General features: G+C 33.4%; 1 protein-coding gene across 1 annotated transcript in view; it reads right to left on the bottom strand.

The window, feature by feature from the left end:
- LOC134690213 (uncharacterized) overlaps window positions 1-17,973 on the bottom strand; it is a 56,376-nt gene that overhangs the window by 5,959 nt on the left and 32,444 nt on the right. Inside the window, exons 8-10 of the mRNA XM_063550188.1 lie at window positions 5,341-5,532; window positions 2,846-3,118; window positions 323-393 (exon numbers count right to left, since the gene is read on the bottom strand). Of these exons, the coding sequence (XP_063406258.1) occupies window positions 323-393; window positions 2,846-3,118; window positions 5,341-5,532 (536 nt within the window). The remainder of the gene's footprint in view (window positions 1-322; window positions 394-2,845; window positions 3,119-5,340; window positions 5,533-17,973) is intronic.

Raw genomic sequence — 17,973 nt, 5'->3', positions numbered from 1 at the left:
GGGCGAATTGATTATTTTTCATGAATCACGCTTATCCATGGTACAAATGACTTAAACTATTGTGTTAATGTCTTTCAAAATTAAAGCCTATTCTTAATTAGAAGGTATTGTAAGATCTTGTAAGTCAGTTTAATTAAATATGCTATCGGAACAAACGATGCATTGCTATAAATCATATATCACAATTCAATGGTTTCTGTATGATATATCCGTTTTAACGAAATATTAAATAACATGTAGTGTAATGTTTATACATTGTGCGATGCTGCATTATTATGTTTTCAAGAACGTTTTATATTTCTACTCTACTTTGTTAACGTACCGTGGCCTCGTCTTTCTCTAAACAACCACCTTTATCCTCCATAAGAGACGGTTGAAAAAAGGTGAGTGGTTCTTTAAATAAAACATGTATAATTGATAGTATAAAAAAACTGAAACAGTACATAAGTAAGTTAAAACGATTATAAGTATATATTGTTGATTCAAAAATACTTGATACAAATTATAAGCTGATCACCAACTTCAACTTGTCATGCGTTTTTCAGTGTTTATACTTTTGATGGCGCCGCTGTTAACTGTTTTATATCTATTTGATGATACATATTATTCACAACATAACGTTAATTGTTCATAACATGTATAATGTATATTGTTACTAAGGCATAAAATCAGAATTTCGTCAATTGTTAGATTATCCGTTTTGTTTTCTTTGTTATTTGGACTGGTGTAATTAGTAACTATTATCTAATTAATATATCCAGAATTGCTAAGTAATATACTTTTAAAACTTTTAACGTGTGCATCCTTATAGTATAAGGGACACTGAAGAGACACATATTGTCGAAATCTAGATCTGGTGTACAAAAAAAAATTTAAAGAAATATTGACACCTTGTGTTTGTGACATAACATATTGGACACAAGTTTATCGTTTTCTGTTTATTATTAAATCTATAAAAAGATCCATTTTGTTACATCTCGTGATCAATTTTTTTTGGCAATCGCCAATGGCAGTTAGCAGGGTTTAAGAACATCAATTGTTCGACCTGTTAGCCATATTCGTTTTTTTTTAATATACTTTTTCACTTATTTGGTCTTTTGAAAAATGTTGTTTGCGCTGTTAGTTTAAACATATTTATTTATAGTGGATTGGGAAACAAGTTTTGCAACTTATATTAATCCCTTTCCACTTTGCGGGTGCGAGTGCTGCCTTGTAGCGGCATTAGCCTACTCTTTTTCGAAATCTACAAGGGTGTCTTTAACGTGCAAGAGATATGGCTCTCTCTTAACACGGGTCAGCCATTTATCGTCCCTTTCCGACGGACTATCATCGTTTCCTCAAGACCATACTCGCAAATGGTGTCAAGGGAGAGCCGAAAATTGAGTTCCTGAAATTTTCATCCCAGACGGGAATCGAACCAGCAACCTTTGTGCTAGTAGTCTAGTTTGTGCACTAACCACTACACCACGGCTTTGCGCTGTTTTTAGACCCTTGTTCAAAAAAAATTGTTTTATATGCACACGTATAAAAATTGCGGTTTTTATCCAACGCAATCATAGGTTTGAGTGTAGTTTTCAACGCATTTGACTAACAGGTCGAACAACTGATGTTCTTTAACCCTGTTGACCGCCATTGGCGATTGCCAAATAAAATTGATCACAAGATGGAACAAAATGGATCTTAATATCAATTTAATACTAAACAGATTTTTTTTTGATAACTTGTTGCCACGATGTTATGCCACAAACATACGGTGTCAATTTTTTTTAGTACACAAGATCCGGATTTCAACAATAAATGTCTCTTCAGTGATGTTGGGATCGAAACGGTATTGGAAGGCCATATAAAAAGTACCATCATTTTTAGAAAAAGTACCCTCATTTTTAGATACACTTTTGAATTTTAAGAATCAATATAGGATGAACGGATCATATAAACCGGAAGGAAAATATGATACAAGCCAAAACATAATAATATATAAACGATTCTAAATTGAAAACTACGTTCAAACCTATGATTGCGTTGGATAAAAACCGCAATTTTTATACATGTGCATGTAAAACAAATTCCGTTGTAGAAGGGTCTAAAAACAGAGCACAAACAACATTTACCAAAAGACAAAAAAAGTGAAAAAGTATGTTTAAACAAAACGCATTTGACTACCAGGTCGAACAACTGATGTTCTTTAACCCTGATGACTGCCATTGGCGATTGCCAAATAAAAAAAAAATATAACAAAATGGATCTTAATATCAATTTAATACTAAACAGGAAAAAAATGTGTAACTTGTGGCCACGATGTTATGCCACAAACATCATGAACATACGGTGTCAATTTTTTTTAGTACAGAGTATATATACAACTCGTCCAAACATCAACCCAACAATGTTAGATTTGTATGTCTGCTTTGGCAATTTTTTTGTACTTCCCTCGCCGGGATTTGAACCCATGCTACCGTGATATCGTGACACCAAATCGCCTGCACTGCAGCCGTCCCGCTAGACCACACGACTACCTGGGCTCTACAATAATAAAGCTTTCGGTGGCCGTGTGTTACTTTTCCTCGTCAGTTTTAATCTAGCGTCGTACTACAGTACATGATATATAAGGCATGTAGATGTTATATATATATATATATATACAACTCGTCTTAACATCAACCCAACAATGTTAGATCTGTAAATTTGCTTTCGCAATTTTCTTGTTCTTTCCTCGTCGAGATTCGAACCCATGCTATTGCAAACTGTAGTATGTAACTATTTTCGCTGTGTGTGGTGCTTTATGACGTTCACTTAACATTACTTTTTATCTCATCGTATTTAGCAAAATAAAACAAACACTTACCATTATTCCTGTCTAAAAAGTCTACAGAAACAACAACATACGAACTGTGCTCATTTCCTTGCAGTAGGATTGACACCAATGTATCTATTATTGCAATAAAATTTCCGACGTTATGAAAAGCTGGAGGCGCTACATCCAATCCAATAATGATAGAACCCTCTTTAACAAATGTAATTTGCACTTCAGGTATCCTTACATTTTGAATGCGTGTTCTACATTCAACAACTGTTGGTAAATCTCTTCCATGTAGACTTAGTACCAACGGAATGTTTCCTTAATGCAAAAAGAAAATCGTAGGTTAATATAACAAAAAAACATAATTGTATTATCTTGGATCTTAAATTGCTCGCATGACGGAAAATACTTGTTTGGCCTGAGTCGCTCACCCTGTAAATGTACTCAATATTGTCCTTTTAAAAATTTCCCCTCTGTTTGTACTGTTATCTTGATTTGTATATTCTTGATACATTTTCAAGATTTTGACATCGGTAAAGCATTGTCGCCCTTATTGTCCGTGTCTTTTGGTGGTGGTGGAGATGTGTTTCCCCGAGGAATACAATTAACTCTTAAAAAATCTAAAACATCAGGTGTTTTCACCTCAGGAATAGATAATCGTAGATGTATTTGGCCATTCTCCTAGGAAAGTTTGGTTTGCAATGCTCTTCGAATTCGTTCTGTATTTGACTATTTAAACATTTAATGATTCGAGCGTCGCTGATGAGTCCTTTGTACACGAAACGCGCGTCTGGCGTAAATATGAAATTTTAATCCTGGTATCTATGATGAGTTTATGATTACAGATCGTAACCATTGATTAATTGCAGATTGAGTGTTGTTTTTGGATATTTTTACAAAAAACAATAAGAGGTACATACTTGTATTAACATAATGTCATTGATATTCATTGCACAAGAATCAAGAATTCATGTCATTGTCTACAGAACAATAACTACTTTGCTTGATAGAAAAATTATTCTGACCTTTGTACCCAGTACGACGTCTTTTTTTTACAATGTCATATAAGGAGAGTACACGAACAAAGGATAACTTGTTGATTTATTTGCTGTATGATTCACAACCAGAAATGTAATGATGCGGTGAAAATTAAACAGAAAACTTTATCCTAGAATTTTATGGACCGATTTACATTACGATAAAAACCACGTACTTAAAACGAAAACAGTAAGCAATCCTATATGAAATGTAAATTGTATTCATATCATGTTATTGTATACGGTAAACAAATATTTCAAATTGCATGATAGGAATGATAATAAGTATAGTGCTTTTTTCAAAAACACAAAAAAGGCAGCGAAAGCTATCAAATTGATAGTCAAACACAATGATTCAAATAATAGGTCTATGTTATGTAGGCTAAATTCTGAAAGAAGAGGATGTTAAACCCACCGAGGTGACCATTTCCAGAGGATTCATTTTAACTTTACCAATTTAAACTCACATAATGATTTATCAAACCCATAATGAACAGCATCCACCACGGATTGATACAATATATGTTCAGGATGTTGTCGGTGATAGAATGCTGGTATTTTGAAATAAGAACCTCACCCTTTGTTTGATCAAATTTTGCCTCATCCGAAACCAATTATCTTTTTGTATTGTTAGCCAACCTCATAAGCAGACTTGACTTTATTTAGTATATATTGACACCGTTCATTAGCAAAGGGAAAGTGAAGTTTAGGGATATTGCAACCTCTATTTTCATTATTCAAAAAAACTTCTCATATGAACAAAGGAACAAATCGGCGAGAAGAACTGTTGATTCCCATGCGATGTCGATTTTGTGTTGATGATCACCTCCACAAACGTATCAAAGATGTTGCTAATCAAGACATCAGACATCATGCTAATTATTGGTTTGAATCTGAGTGATTTATTTTCAAAGAGCGAATTGAAACTAGACTAAACATGTATAATGGTCATTCTATTTTAAAAGAAACATAGCAGGACCAACTTTTTTTCAATTTGTCTTTTTGATTTTTGAATGGAGGATGTTACTCACACATGTTACTTTGCTGGAGTTTTTCTAAGTTTTACTCCACATTTGAGAGAACAAACTCTTATGATCCCAATTCTGATCACAAGAACATCAAAAAGTTGATGTTCATGTATTTCGAACAATTGCCTGTTTGGACATAACACAAAAATAATGAAGACATTTGTATGCGTTTCCATTGTTCAAATCTTTTCTGCCTATCGTTTGGTTTAAGAACCATTTGCTTTTGGAACTTGCTTTATGATTTGAATAATAATGCATGAGTGTTTTCTAACAGATAACATACTCAATTGCGATATATTTTAACTGACTATTTTTCAAAGTGTGAATTGAAATACTAGCAGACACATTGAATCAAACATGATGTTATATCGGGTAACATGTGTTCAGTATTGACAGAACTGACAGAGGTTTTAAAAAAGATAAGAATATACAGTGTGTGTCTATAAACTGACGTTTGTACATGTATACTGAATACCTGGTTGCATATTATCTCCACTAGGCAAGTTGGTTGTGGTTGCATTGTCTGTCGTTTCCTCTGTTGCAGTACTTCCGGAATCCGAATCCGATCTACAGTACAGTGATGTGGTGTCCATAGGTGAGGATGGTGCCTCAGTTCCTTGTGTTGCCCTATTACTTGCTCTTTGTGTAGCTTTGTAGGAAGGATCTTCTGATCAAAATATTAACAGTACAAAACAATCACGTGTTTGAAAATTATATTGAAGATGAAACAACAACATGATCAAACGTTGACCAATTCTTTGTCAACTGATATAATTCAATTATTATAACCTCCTTTTTATACAACGTTATCTAACTACTAAGTATTCAATATGTTTAATAGTTGGAAACACATTTAAAAGTTAGTGCATGCTGCTAATGTGTTGTGTCTATCATTCGTTAATGCAGTTGACCATATGCAAATTATAGCTTGTTTTATAAGTTGCAGTTTTATGTTATGCAGAGGAAAATATTAGGCTTTTTGTATCTCAATACTATGGATGTATTATAAAATGTTGAAGACTAATTGTTGATTTAGTTGGTACTAAGGATCCATGTATTTAAATATTCAACGAAATACATATTTTGTAAAGGAATGTAGGCAAATGTTGCTAACACTACGAACTCAACTTTTCACAAAAATGCAAGTTTCATTCATTCAAAAACATTGGTACGTACGAAAAATAAATCCACAATATAGTAAATTTCGATTAAGTGACATTTTAAAAGAAGTAGCCAAACAACAAATTGGAAGAAACATAATATGTCGATTGTGACGTTCATCCTCGCATGCGTATGACAATCATAGGTGTTTGGCAATGAGGCAATGGTATCATTTAATCACACAACTGCTGTTTAACATATGGTGTAATGTACATGAAAACCGTTCCGTATGTATGCAACCTTCAGACAAAAAACTTAAACAAGAGGTTTTCACATTGTATTATTCATAGTTTGATTTTATTTGTTGTTGTTTTACTATTAAGGTACTCGGTATGATAATAATAGTAATATCGTTGATAAATTGGTAAACCATATTTTGACCTACAACTCTGAAATATCCTCTGTGGATTATTTCCTTGTGTACCATAGAGCAAAGCATAGAGCCGCCCAAGGAATTGTGAAATTGACCATCGCAACTTAATTGATAAAACACCTTTTGCAAAAATTCATCTATCATTTTGTAAATACCTTCTTTTAACCAAGAAAACCTCATCAAATATAGGAGCGAGAGTGGAACAAGTGAGTCCCCCATTTTTAAAATTGTATCACAACGCAATTTATTGTATACATGTACATTGCTAAATTAAATATTGATAATTTAAACCCATTATTGAATGAAATTTCAAATCCCTTGATTTTCATGGTATAAATTCTTGGTATACATATGTTAAAAATGTCTTACTATACAATAGCTTTCAAGACGAAGCGGCCAATACCATATGTAAGTCATTTTAAATTAGAAATTAAAAATAAGATAAATAACTATTTAAAAGATTTATATAAAAGTAAAATAAAAAAAATGACAAAAGTTACTGTAAAAAAACTTAAATCCTTCACTTGAAGCAAACTTTTACTTATTGTTTTAATGATTTTTCTACGAGAATAATTTTTACTAAACTTCGTTTAAGTGACCATGGTCTTGAAATTGAAAATGGTTGTTACATTAAAATTCCTGGAGAACGAATACTATGTAAAACCTGCAAAGTCATCGAAAATGAATATCGTTTTATTCTCCATTGCAAGGTAAACGAAAATGTTAGACATCATTTATATACTGATATACAATTAGATGAGGAACATTTTATCATTAACCTGATAATCAAAAAGTATTGTATATATTAAACCCGCTTCTTTTAGACATGTTATAATTATTGGCTTCTTTATTAAAAGGTCATTCAAACTGAGGACAGAGGTCTTATTATACATGGATATTGAATATTGTATTGTTATAAATCTATTACTTATGATTTTGTGTCTATTGGATTAACTGTCGTATATTATTCTTTTTTTGCTTATTGTTTGTTTAAATTTGTATTGCCACAAACATTGTAAATGTTTATTGACAATCAATAAAAATTATTATAATATCTGTAAAGCAGATAAGCTGCAAATTGGTACAGGTTTTTAATCTATGTTCACGTCTTCATATTGCAACAGCTTGATACCAAGAACAGCAAAGCAATGATGGGTGATACCAGAATTGTACAGGGGACAAAGATGATTTCTGTTAAAAGATAGCTACTTGGTTCGTTGAGAGTTGTAATATATGTTTGTAGTTGTTTTTTGTACGTTTTGTGTAAAATCTACTCATTGACAAATGGTAAACACATTTAAGTTCAAACAGTAGTTGTCCTCTCTTCCATAACACAAAAACTAAGATAACATAACATAACAACCCGAATAATTACTAAATTGATATATTTGCGTGAAATATACACCCGGTTAGACTAACCTTTGATATTATTCCGTCTGCGCATAATTGCAGTTTTATCCTGAACATTTATGAAATATTTGCATATTAGCTGGACGATAAGCGACAAATAATCATCAATCGTCAACGCATGCTTACTGTTAAATCGTCATTACTCAATTCAGATAGTGCAATATTGTAGATTTATTTTCATTATTAACATTTAGGTTTTAAAATGTGGATGTAAATGAACAAAGCAATACCTTTTGTTAGTTTATCTATGATTAGAGCTCATGATTACATAGTTGATACAAATCAGAATCAAACAACTGAATTGGTCTATCAATGCCCATGCTACTTTAATCTTTAAAGATCGAATGTTGCAAAACACTTATCCTACCTCCATGACAAATATGTTGTTGTCCACTCAGATAAATCCTTAAACAACATCGTTTTTGTATGTAAAACTCACTACATTAACTGCTTGATAACCGAATAAGGTTTTGACAATTCACATGGAAACTAAACATATATTCTCACGACACTTACCAAAGAGGAAATCCTGGATAATCACATGTCTGTTTTATGTTCCTTTGGAGTTTCTACCAAAGATGAAGAAATGGATCTTCCATCACTGTATTGAATACATAAACTACCTAAGTGTCCTTACAAACGACGGTATATTGCTTGGTCCAAGTGCTCTACGAAACCTTTTTCTAAATTATTAACATCTTTTTCATCAGCAATCAAAGACGGACTTCGAAGTAATTGTAAAACAACCTATTCTAGAGGTGGCGTAAATCAGATGTGGATACATAAAAATTCCAAAGATCTTTTAGAGTACATACAATCTAACTCTCTTTCATCTTGCAACAGTATTAAAACATAAAAGATAGAGGATACTACAGATATAGTTAAGTCTGCCTCATATCTTGACTAACGTCTAGATATCTCCTGATTGATACGATATTCCCGTGCTTGCATTTCCTATCATGATTTTCGTGATAGAGGGTTGCTGCTCAAAAGGAAGCTATTAAACCCTTCATAAATTTTACTGACGTCATCACGAGTTGGTTGAACGTTATGGAATAACTGTTTAACAAATGATATCGGATATGCTCCTAACGTCGTAACTACAATCCCCTTCCCTTTCATGAATTTGACCTACTGAATTAAACCATTTACCGAATTTGTTATCACATAAGCAACACGACAGGTGTCACACGTGGAACAGGATCTGCTTACCCTTTCGGAGCACCTGAGATCCCTCCTAGTTTTTGGTGGGGTTCGTGTTGTTTATTGTTTATTTTTCTATGTTGTGTCATGTGTACTATTTTTTGTCTGTTTGTCTTTTTCATTTTTAGCTTTGACGTTGTCATTTTATTTTACATTTATGAGTTTTACTGCATCTTTTGTATCTTTCGTCCCTTTTTTAGGAGTACACGTATGACTCATCCGATTGCCTCTACTCAGCAGACACATGCCCAGGCTGACTCCTTGTTCTTGAACTTCACATCAGTGTATTATTTACAATTAGAAGTCATAGTTTAAATAGAATGAAACACCCTTTGGCTTGTTGTCTCTTTTCTGTCGGTGTCTGTTGTGTTTTTTTAAGGCTTGTTATACAGTTGTAACAATGTAATGTTCATATACAACTTTATATTGAGATTGATGTTGATATTCTACTATTCTTTTACATTTATTATATATCTAATTACTAGTAGTTAAATAAAAGCTGTTTCCTTTAAGGTTGTGTGTAAACTCATCAATTTTCCCCCTTTTCCATAGAACTTACATTAATTTTTAGATGTGCAGTCGTGTATTTCATTTGTATGTGCGTTTCCTGCAATCGCAAAGGTCACATTTAAAAAAATTTAAACTTTAGTATTAAATAAAAAATCATTTTTTTCCTACATTTATTTCAGAATAAAATACTTCAATAATTTCCAAAAAAAACGTTAATCGTGAAACGCATGCTTTAACAATCCCCTGCGCAATTGTATGAGATCGTTGTTTACAAAAGTAACGTATTGGACGTTAGTATATATAAACTTTTTAAAAAAAAAAAATTCAGATATTAAAAGCGTGTTTGATTTTGCGATAAGCTAAATGTTTTTTTAGACACGTTTTCGTGGAAAAAATTTAAATCACAGAAATGCTGAAGTCAGAGAAAAATCAAATCGGAAATTCCCTAATCACATGGACATGTGATAAATGATTCCTTTAAATTCGTTCGTAACTTTCATCAAAATGTGAGAAAGGTATAATATAAAATTAAAGGTTTGTGACGAATTAAAACGTTATACACCTTAATATTTAAAAAAAAAAGTTTCTTGTTATCTTCCGTTGACCATTTAACTTGTAAACTAAACAAAAATTGCTTTTGACGTACGTAATACAGCTTGACTTGGTCATTGTAAAATCGTGATCTAGATTAAATCTATTCAAAAAAACGTACTCAACAAGCGAGAGTTTACACTGGTCTTATATCCTAACATACGAAAAGTAACAGTTTGTTCGCAGGGGACAAAGGTATATTTTAAATATGTTCAATTTTAATTTCATAAATTAAAAACCTACCTGGGGGGGGGGGGGGTCACATGAACATCAATTTTCCCCCTTTTTCATAGAACGTACATTAATTTTTAGATGTGCAGTCGTGTATTTCATTTTTATGTGCGTTTCCTGCAATCGCAAAGGTCACATTTAAAAAAAATTAAACTTTAGTATTAAATAAAAAATCATTTTTTTCCTACATTTATTTCAGAATAAAATACTTCAATAATTTCCAAAAAAAAACGTTAATCGTGAAACGCATGCTTTAACAATCCCCTGCGCAATTGTATGAGATCGTTGTTTACAAAAGTAACGTATTGGACGTTAGTATATATAAACTTTAAAAAAAAAAAAAAATTCAGATATTAAAAGCGTGTTTGATTTTGCGATAAGCTAAATGTTTTTTTAGACACGTTTTCGTGGAAAAAATTAAAATCACAGAAATGCTGAAGTCAGAGAAAAATCAAATCGGAAATTCCCTAATCACATGGACATGTGATAAATGATTCCTTTAAATTCGTTCGTAACTTTCATCAAAATGTGAGAAAGGTATAATATAAAATTAAAGGTTTGTGACGAATTAAAACGTTATACACCTTAATATTAAAAAAAAAAAGTTTCTTGTTATCTTCCGTTGACCATTTAACTTGTAAACTAAACAAAAATTGCTTTTGACGTACGTAATACAGCTTGACTTGGTCATTGTAAAATCGTGATCTAGATTAAATCTATTCAAAAAAACGTACACAACAAGCGAGAGTTTACACTGGTCTTATATCCTAACAAACGAAAAGTAACAGTTTGTTCGCAGGGGACAAAGGTATATTTTAAATATGTTCAATTTTAATTTCATAAATTAAAAAACTACCTGACATAATTATGTCCGTTAGGATTCCTTTTCTTGTTGGTATTTAACTCGCTTCCCACCGGAAGTTGAAAACTAGTACTCAGGTGTACTGTTATGACTTCCGGTCCAGGTAAACGAGATCAGTTTTCTATCTCGGCGCTTGAAAGACGGTCGTGTTTTTCAGCGTGGTATATAAAACTTCTATATACTATAACTATAATGAATAGCGACAGTACTAGTGAACACGTGGATGAACCACGATATGAGTGCAGTGCTCATGGCGCGGGAACCGCCATTGGTATTAGTAAAACCCGTTCTTCAAGTTCAAAGACGAAGAAGAAACGGAGAACCAGATATGACATTTTAGAAGAGAAAATGAACAGTAAGTTGGACAATGTAATTGATAAATTTGACACTTTAATTACATTGTTTCAAGCCAGGAATTGTGCCGAAAATATCTGAGGCAAAAGGTTTGTCACAAAGACAACCTGAAGGTCGTGAACAAGCACAAAGTTTGCGCCGGGAATTGTCAGAAAACGAAAATTCCGATGACAATGTTTCTATTAGACCAAGGGACGATGAAATATTAGGTGAAAGTGACAATGAGTGGGACACAAAGTCTTCTGATGAAGAACACTTGTCGGTAGGGACAAAAACGTGTTTATCTGATCTCTTTGGGGATGATGACTTGACAAAAAAGTCTGAAAAGAAAATGGGCATTGAAATTGACGAGGCTCAAAAACAGGTATTGTTAAATAGCTGGAGAGCTGAACATCCTAACTTAGTATCTGCTTTTGCTGAAGAAAGCAAAGATAATTTTCCAGTACATGAAGATACTGAAAAAAAATTACTGGTTCCTACTATTGATGATTTGATAAGTAGATGTTTGCTTACAAAACAACAGGTTAGAGATGTATTTGCCATGTCCACTAAAAGCTTAGATCAAGTGGGGCGTACAGGTACTTTTCATCACATTGTACGAAGGCAAGTAGCTATGACTGATACAGGTTTGTATGAAATTGATGAGACTAGAGACTTGTCTGATTTACCATTATCAGCCGATGGTGTGTTTGGATCTGACTTTGAAAAATTTCTCAAGACTCGTAAAAAGAAAACTAAAGCTCTGGACGATTTACTACCAGGCATTAGTGTTAAAACGTCCTATTTGGGTAAGAGAAAGACTGTGTCTTCTTCAGAAGCATCTGGTTCTAAGAAACCTTATGTTGTAAAGGACAAAACAGAGTCATCAGAAAGTTCTGCTTATTCGAAAAAGCCAAATTTTAATAGTAGACAGTTTGAGAAACAAGTTGGGCATAGTGAAACTAAAAATGAAGTGCCACATTTTCGGATCCCTAAGTTTACAAGAGGCGCTAGTAACAGTAGAGGAGGAAAACCCTCAGGACACTTTAGATGACAAGGTGAGAAAGTGAAGTTTCCGAAGATACACATACCGGTCGGGGGGAGGTTAACACATTTATTACAAGAATGGGAGCAGATAACTCGGGATCAGTGGGTTCTGTCAATAATCAAAGACGGTTACAAACTGGAGTTTCTGCAAAAACCTCCTGTTCATGGAATAAAAAGACAGTAGTCAGTACAAAAAATTTGGATATTTTGAATTTAGAAATAAATTCTCTTTTGGAAAAAGGGGCTATAGAAAAAGTACCAGTCAAAGAAAGAATGACAGGTTTTTACAGTACGTTATTTCTAGTTCCAAAAAAGAATGGACAAATGAGACCGGTTATAAATTTGAAACCACTAAATCAGTATCTTCGGAAGCAACACTTCAAAATGGACACAATTTCAAAAGTGTTAAACTTAGTAAAACAAGGAGATTGGGCAATAAGTCTTGATTCAAAAGACGCTTATTTTCATATAAAAGTATTAAAAAATCACAGGAAATACCTCAGATTTTCTGTTCAAGGGCAAGTGTACCAGTTCAAAGCCCTTTGTTTTGGCCCAACATCCTCACCACGAGTTTTTACGAAGGTGGTGTCAGTAGTTGCTGCCCATTTAAGAAAACAAAACATACGTCTAGCAGTATATCTAGACGATTGGATGTGTGTCAATCAGTTTCAACAAAAACTTGTAATAGATCGAGAAATAAAGTTGAATCTCCTTGTTCGATTAGGCTTTTTAATCAATCACGAAAATTCCAGTTTAATACCAAATCAAACAATCACTTATTTGGGAGCGGTGTTGATGTTCGATCAAGGTTTGGTTTTACCAACTCAGGACAGGATACAGAGTCTATTTCTATCAGTACAAAAAGTAATGAATGGCATGGTAACAGCCAGACATTACATGGAAGTATTAGGGAAAATGGCATCTTGTCTAGAGTTGATTCCGAATGCCAGGTTATTTATGAGGCCTGTCCAATTACATTTACTTCGAAATTGGACCCCATCAAAAGGAGTTTAGATTTTCAATGTACTCCAAACCTAAAAGCCCAATTTGGAATGGTGGTTGTCTTGAGCAAACATTATGCAGGAAAGATCTTTAAAACAAAATCAGACCTAGTTTTGATTCGGTCGGACAATGTTACAGTAGTCCAATACATAAACAAGAAAGGAGGGACTCGGTCACTTCAGCTATGTCAAAGGACATGGGATTTATGGATGTTTGCCCTAGAAAACAAAATTTATCTGAAAGCAGCACACATTGCGGGAGTAAACAATGTATTAGCAGATCAATTGAGTCGGATAAAAATTCAGGCAACAGAGTGGGAATTAGACAATTCAGTTGTGCATCAATTTTTTCAAAATTGGGGGCATCCAACAATCGATCATTTTGCGACGAACGAAAACAAAAAAGCAGTTGTTTTTTGCTCATGGATGAATCACCCACAAACATTAGCAGTGGATGCTCTGTCCATAGAATGGAACAACATGTTTGCCTATGCATTCCCCCCCCCTCTTGCACTAATTCCAAAAATTGTACAGCACATGCAAAAATTTCAGTGCGAGATAATACTGATAGCTCCACATTGGCCAAGACAACATTGGTATCCCCAGTTGTTACAACTACAAGTACATTGTAGCTTGGCCTCTAAAACTTCCACTAGCAGAAAATCTGCTGGTTCAGGGCAAGAGAAAAGTGGCACATCCGAACCCAGAAGTGTTTCAGTTAACTGCATGGCTACTATCGACCAGCAGCTCAAAACAAAAGGTTTTTTTCTGAAAACGCTAGGAAAATCTTGTCAGCATCTTGGCGGGCAGGTACTCAAAAAGACTATAAAGCTAAATTTAGAAAATACAATAGCTGGTGTTCTGAACGGGATATTGATCCCTATACAGCTTCTTTAGAAAAAATTTTGACTCATTTATTTGACAAAGGTTTACAATATGGGACAATTGCAGGTTACAGGTCTATGCTGTCTTCAGTATTATCTCCTATTGAAAAAATCCCTGTTGGTCAGCACCCTTACATTATAAAATTACTAAAAGGGGTTTTTAATACGAGACCGCCTAATCGAAAACTTGTACCAGAGTGGGATTTACCTTTAGTCTTAGACTTAGACCTACTAAAGAAAGAACCTTATGAACCAATGAAAATATATAACTTGGAAAACATTTTTTTTTATTGCAATTACTACTTTTAGAAGATGTGGGGATTTGCAATCTTTGAGAATTGGTGAAAGTTCAGTTAATGTTCAAATAAAGGGGTAACTTTTTTACGTCATGGTTTGTCAAAATAAGATAGAATTTCTCATCAAAGTCAGACTATTTTTATTTCAGCTTTTGAGAACAACAGATTATTAGATCCTAAGAGGGCTTTGACACATTATTTGAGGAATACAGAAGATTTAAGAGACAAGAATGACAAAGATGAACTGAAATTGTTTTTAACTGTTAATAAACCACATAGATCAGTGTCTTCACAAACTATTGCAAGTTGGTTAGTTAAGGTGATTAAGCATGTTGGTTTTCCCGTTTGAATGGTTTAACACTAGTAATTTTGTGGCCCTTTATAGCTTGTTGTTCGGTGTGAGCCAAGGCTCCGTGTTGAAGGCCGTACTTTAACCTATAATGGTTTACTTTTTAAATTGTTACTTGGATGGAGTGTTGTCTCATTGCCACTCACACCACATCTTCCTATATCTATATAAGAAACAGAAGAAAGATATTCCTTCAGTGAAAGGACATGCTACTAGGTCAATTGGACCTTCCTGGGCTCTTTTCAAAGGAGCAAAAATGAAAGACATTTTAGATAGTGCAGATTGGAGTCAAACCAACACTTTTGTGAATTTTTACTTAAAAGATGTACAGGTGGATTTTTAAACATTTGAATACTTTCCCGACGAGTTTGATGGAGAGAATGTTTTTTAAATTTGTGTGAAAATATTAACAGTGGTAGTTTTTAACTGTATATAGAAAATACTTACAACATGAAGTTATGAGAGACATTTTTATAAAAAATGCAGAAAAATATTTTAAAAAATCATAAAATTTTAAAAACTACACAAAGATGTTTGTACATATAACTTATAAAATGAACTGATGTGAAGAAGAGGAAAATATTTCCAAAAGATCTATAGAGGCAAACTTCTATTAACCCACATCCAGAAAGGGATTGCTTTGGAATCAGAGATAATCCTAACGGACATATGTCAGGTAGGTTTTTAATTTATGAAATTAAAATTCAAAAATTTGTAAACAAGTTAAAAGTTTATGAATAAATTATACATACCTGACATATGTCAAACCACCCTACCTCCCCGTAAATGAGAAGTTTGACACGCGGTGTCTTTCAAGCGCCATGTGAAAACTGATCTCGTTTACCTGGACCGGAAGTCATAACAGTACACCTGAGTACTAGTTTTTAACTTCCGGTGGGGAGCGAGTTAAATACCAACGTGAAAAGGAATCATAACGGACATATGTCAGGTAGATATAATTTATTCATAAAATTTTAACTTGTTTACAAATTTTTGAATTTTGTCCTTTTTTCGTACAAAAAGAGTTTCTTTTCAAATAAAATTTGAACATGACGTGTCGCGTTCAAAGAGTATACGGGAAATGCATTTTTTGAACATATTTAATCTGAAAAGGATAAAGTTGATCAAAGATTTAGGACACAAATTCAGTAATTTAGGTAAATATACATGTAGGTTGTAATGTTTCCTAATATTCAAGCATATAAGAATACCCGGATTTTTTGAGTATCAGATAGTTTTGGGAGATATTTTATTTGATTGTCATTAACATGATACAGGGATGTTGTTAATATTTGTGAGAATATAAAAAATAAGTTGTGTGTGTCTTATTGAGAACTCAGCTTTTGTTTCTTAAAACGAATGAACTTTGTCGTTTCCGTGTGCTATAATCTAACAAGAAAAGCAGTTAAGAAACGTTTACCTGGAAAGTACATTATGGCAAGTGAAAGAAAAACCATATCGCAGTGTGCTAAATTACCATGTGTAGAATCCATTGAGGGATGCAGATTTATGAGTAACAATATTTGTGTTACGAACGGACGGACGGACGTACAGGCAGATAAATTAAAGTTAGCATAGGCTACTGTTATCTTTCGAAGCATCGCTGGGAAAGGTAATTACTTTGAAAAAAGAATGCTGTCGTGGGAAGAGAAAGGTATACTTTCTGTGGTACAACACAGACACCTTAGACACAAATTGCATTTACCCCTGAATGACGTTGATGAAACAATGCAAACTTCTTGGGCGATTTTGTTTGTGGTATCGGAACATTCTTAACATACTGTTAATTCATGGCATGAACATATTTGGTAAAGCATACGCAAACGGTCCCTTACATGACTTGCTTGGTAATTATAAGCAAGTTCGACCTAGATTATAGTGAGAGTACTGCGATCAAATATAATGAATCAATTTTGATTGTACCAACGTGATATTGGTTATTTGAATATAAAGAAATAATATTTGGTGTTTGGATTGAACGAAAGTTGTATGAGGCCTAACAGTTATTGCCATCCTTTTACATCTGTCATCTTCAATTTCGATTCTTGGTAAGACATATAGCTACGTTAAACAAATTTTACGTGAACTCTTTTAATAGATTATTATTATTTCAACCAGGCAAAACTTAATTATGATTACTAGGGATGAGATAAATGTTTATATATAGTTACCATAATAGTAACCAACCGAGTAAGCTAGGACAAGTTAACCCGGTTGAAATAATAAAATCGATAGAATTATCAAAAAACTAATTTAGTAGAGTTGAAGTATTAAACCCGTGCTAATTAGGGTCGGAGAAGGACACACAATTGATAAACGGTGGACACAACGATTGAAAAACAAAATATTAAGTAAACTATGAAATGTAATCAGTCAACCTGTCGATTCGTTAATCTTTACTCGACCAATGCATTTAACGACTTTTCAACATATTGGTAACCTCAAAACACTTGTCAACCTGTTGACTTTAAAGCTTGTGTACCGTTCTATTTCCGATAAAACTACAGTACTGTTTATCCTACTTGACACGACCTTATGAGGTATAATAAAATACTCGAACTCCTTTCTGTCAGTTCGATAGAACGCCGACCATGCAGACCTTTTGGTATTCTGGTTCAATGAGGTCGATAAATTCTCTCCGTCCCGAGAAGACAGATAAAAAGGAATGGAAATATTGACTTTTAAATGCCCAAAAACGTGTTTGGTAAATTATTTTTCTGTAACAAAATATTTTTTAATTTTTGTACACATTTTACTTTCGTTTAGGTAAATACAGATACGTGTTTTTGATAAGGAAGCAACCCTTTTACTTTTAGATGTTTAGGGGAGGGTTTATGGATCAACTTTTTTCCAAAAA

Source organism: Mytilus trossulus, chromosome 11 (assembly GCF_036588685.1).
Source record: "Mytilus trossulus isolate FHL-02 chromosome 11, PNRI_Mtr1.1.1.hap1, whole genome shotgun sequence".
Taxonomy (NCBI): domain Eukaryota; kingdom Metazoa; phylum Mollusca; class Bivalvia; order Mytilida; family Mytilidae; genus Mytilus; species Mytilus trossulus.
This window is presented reverse-complemented; position numbering and strand designations above follow the sequence as displayed.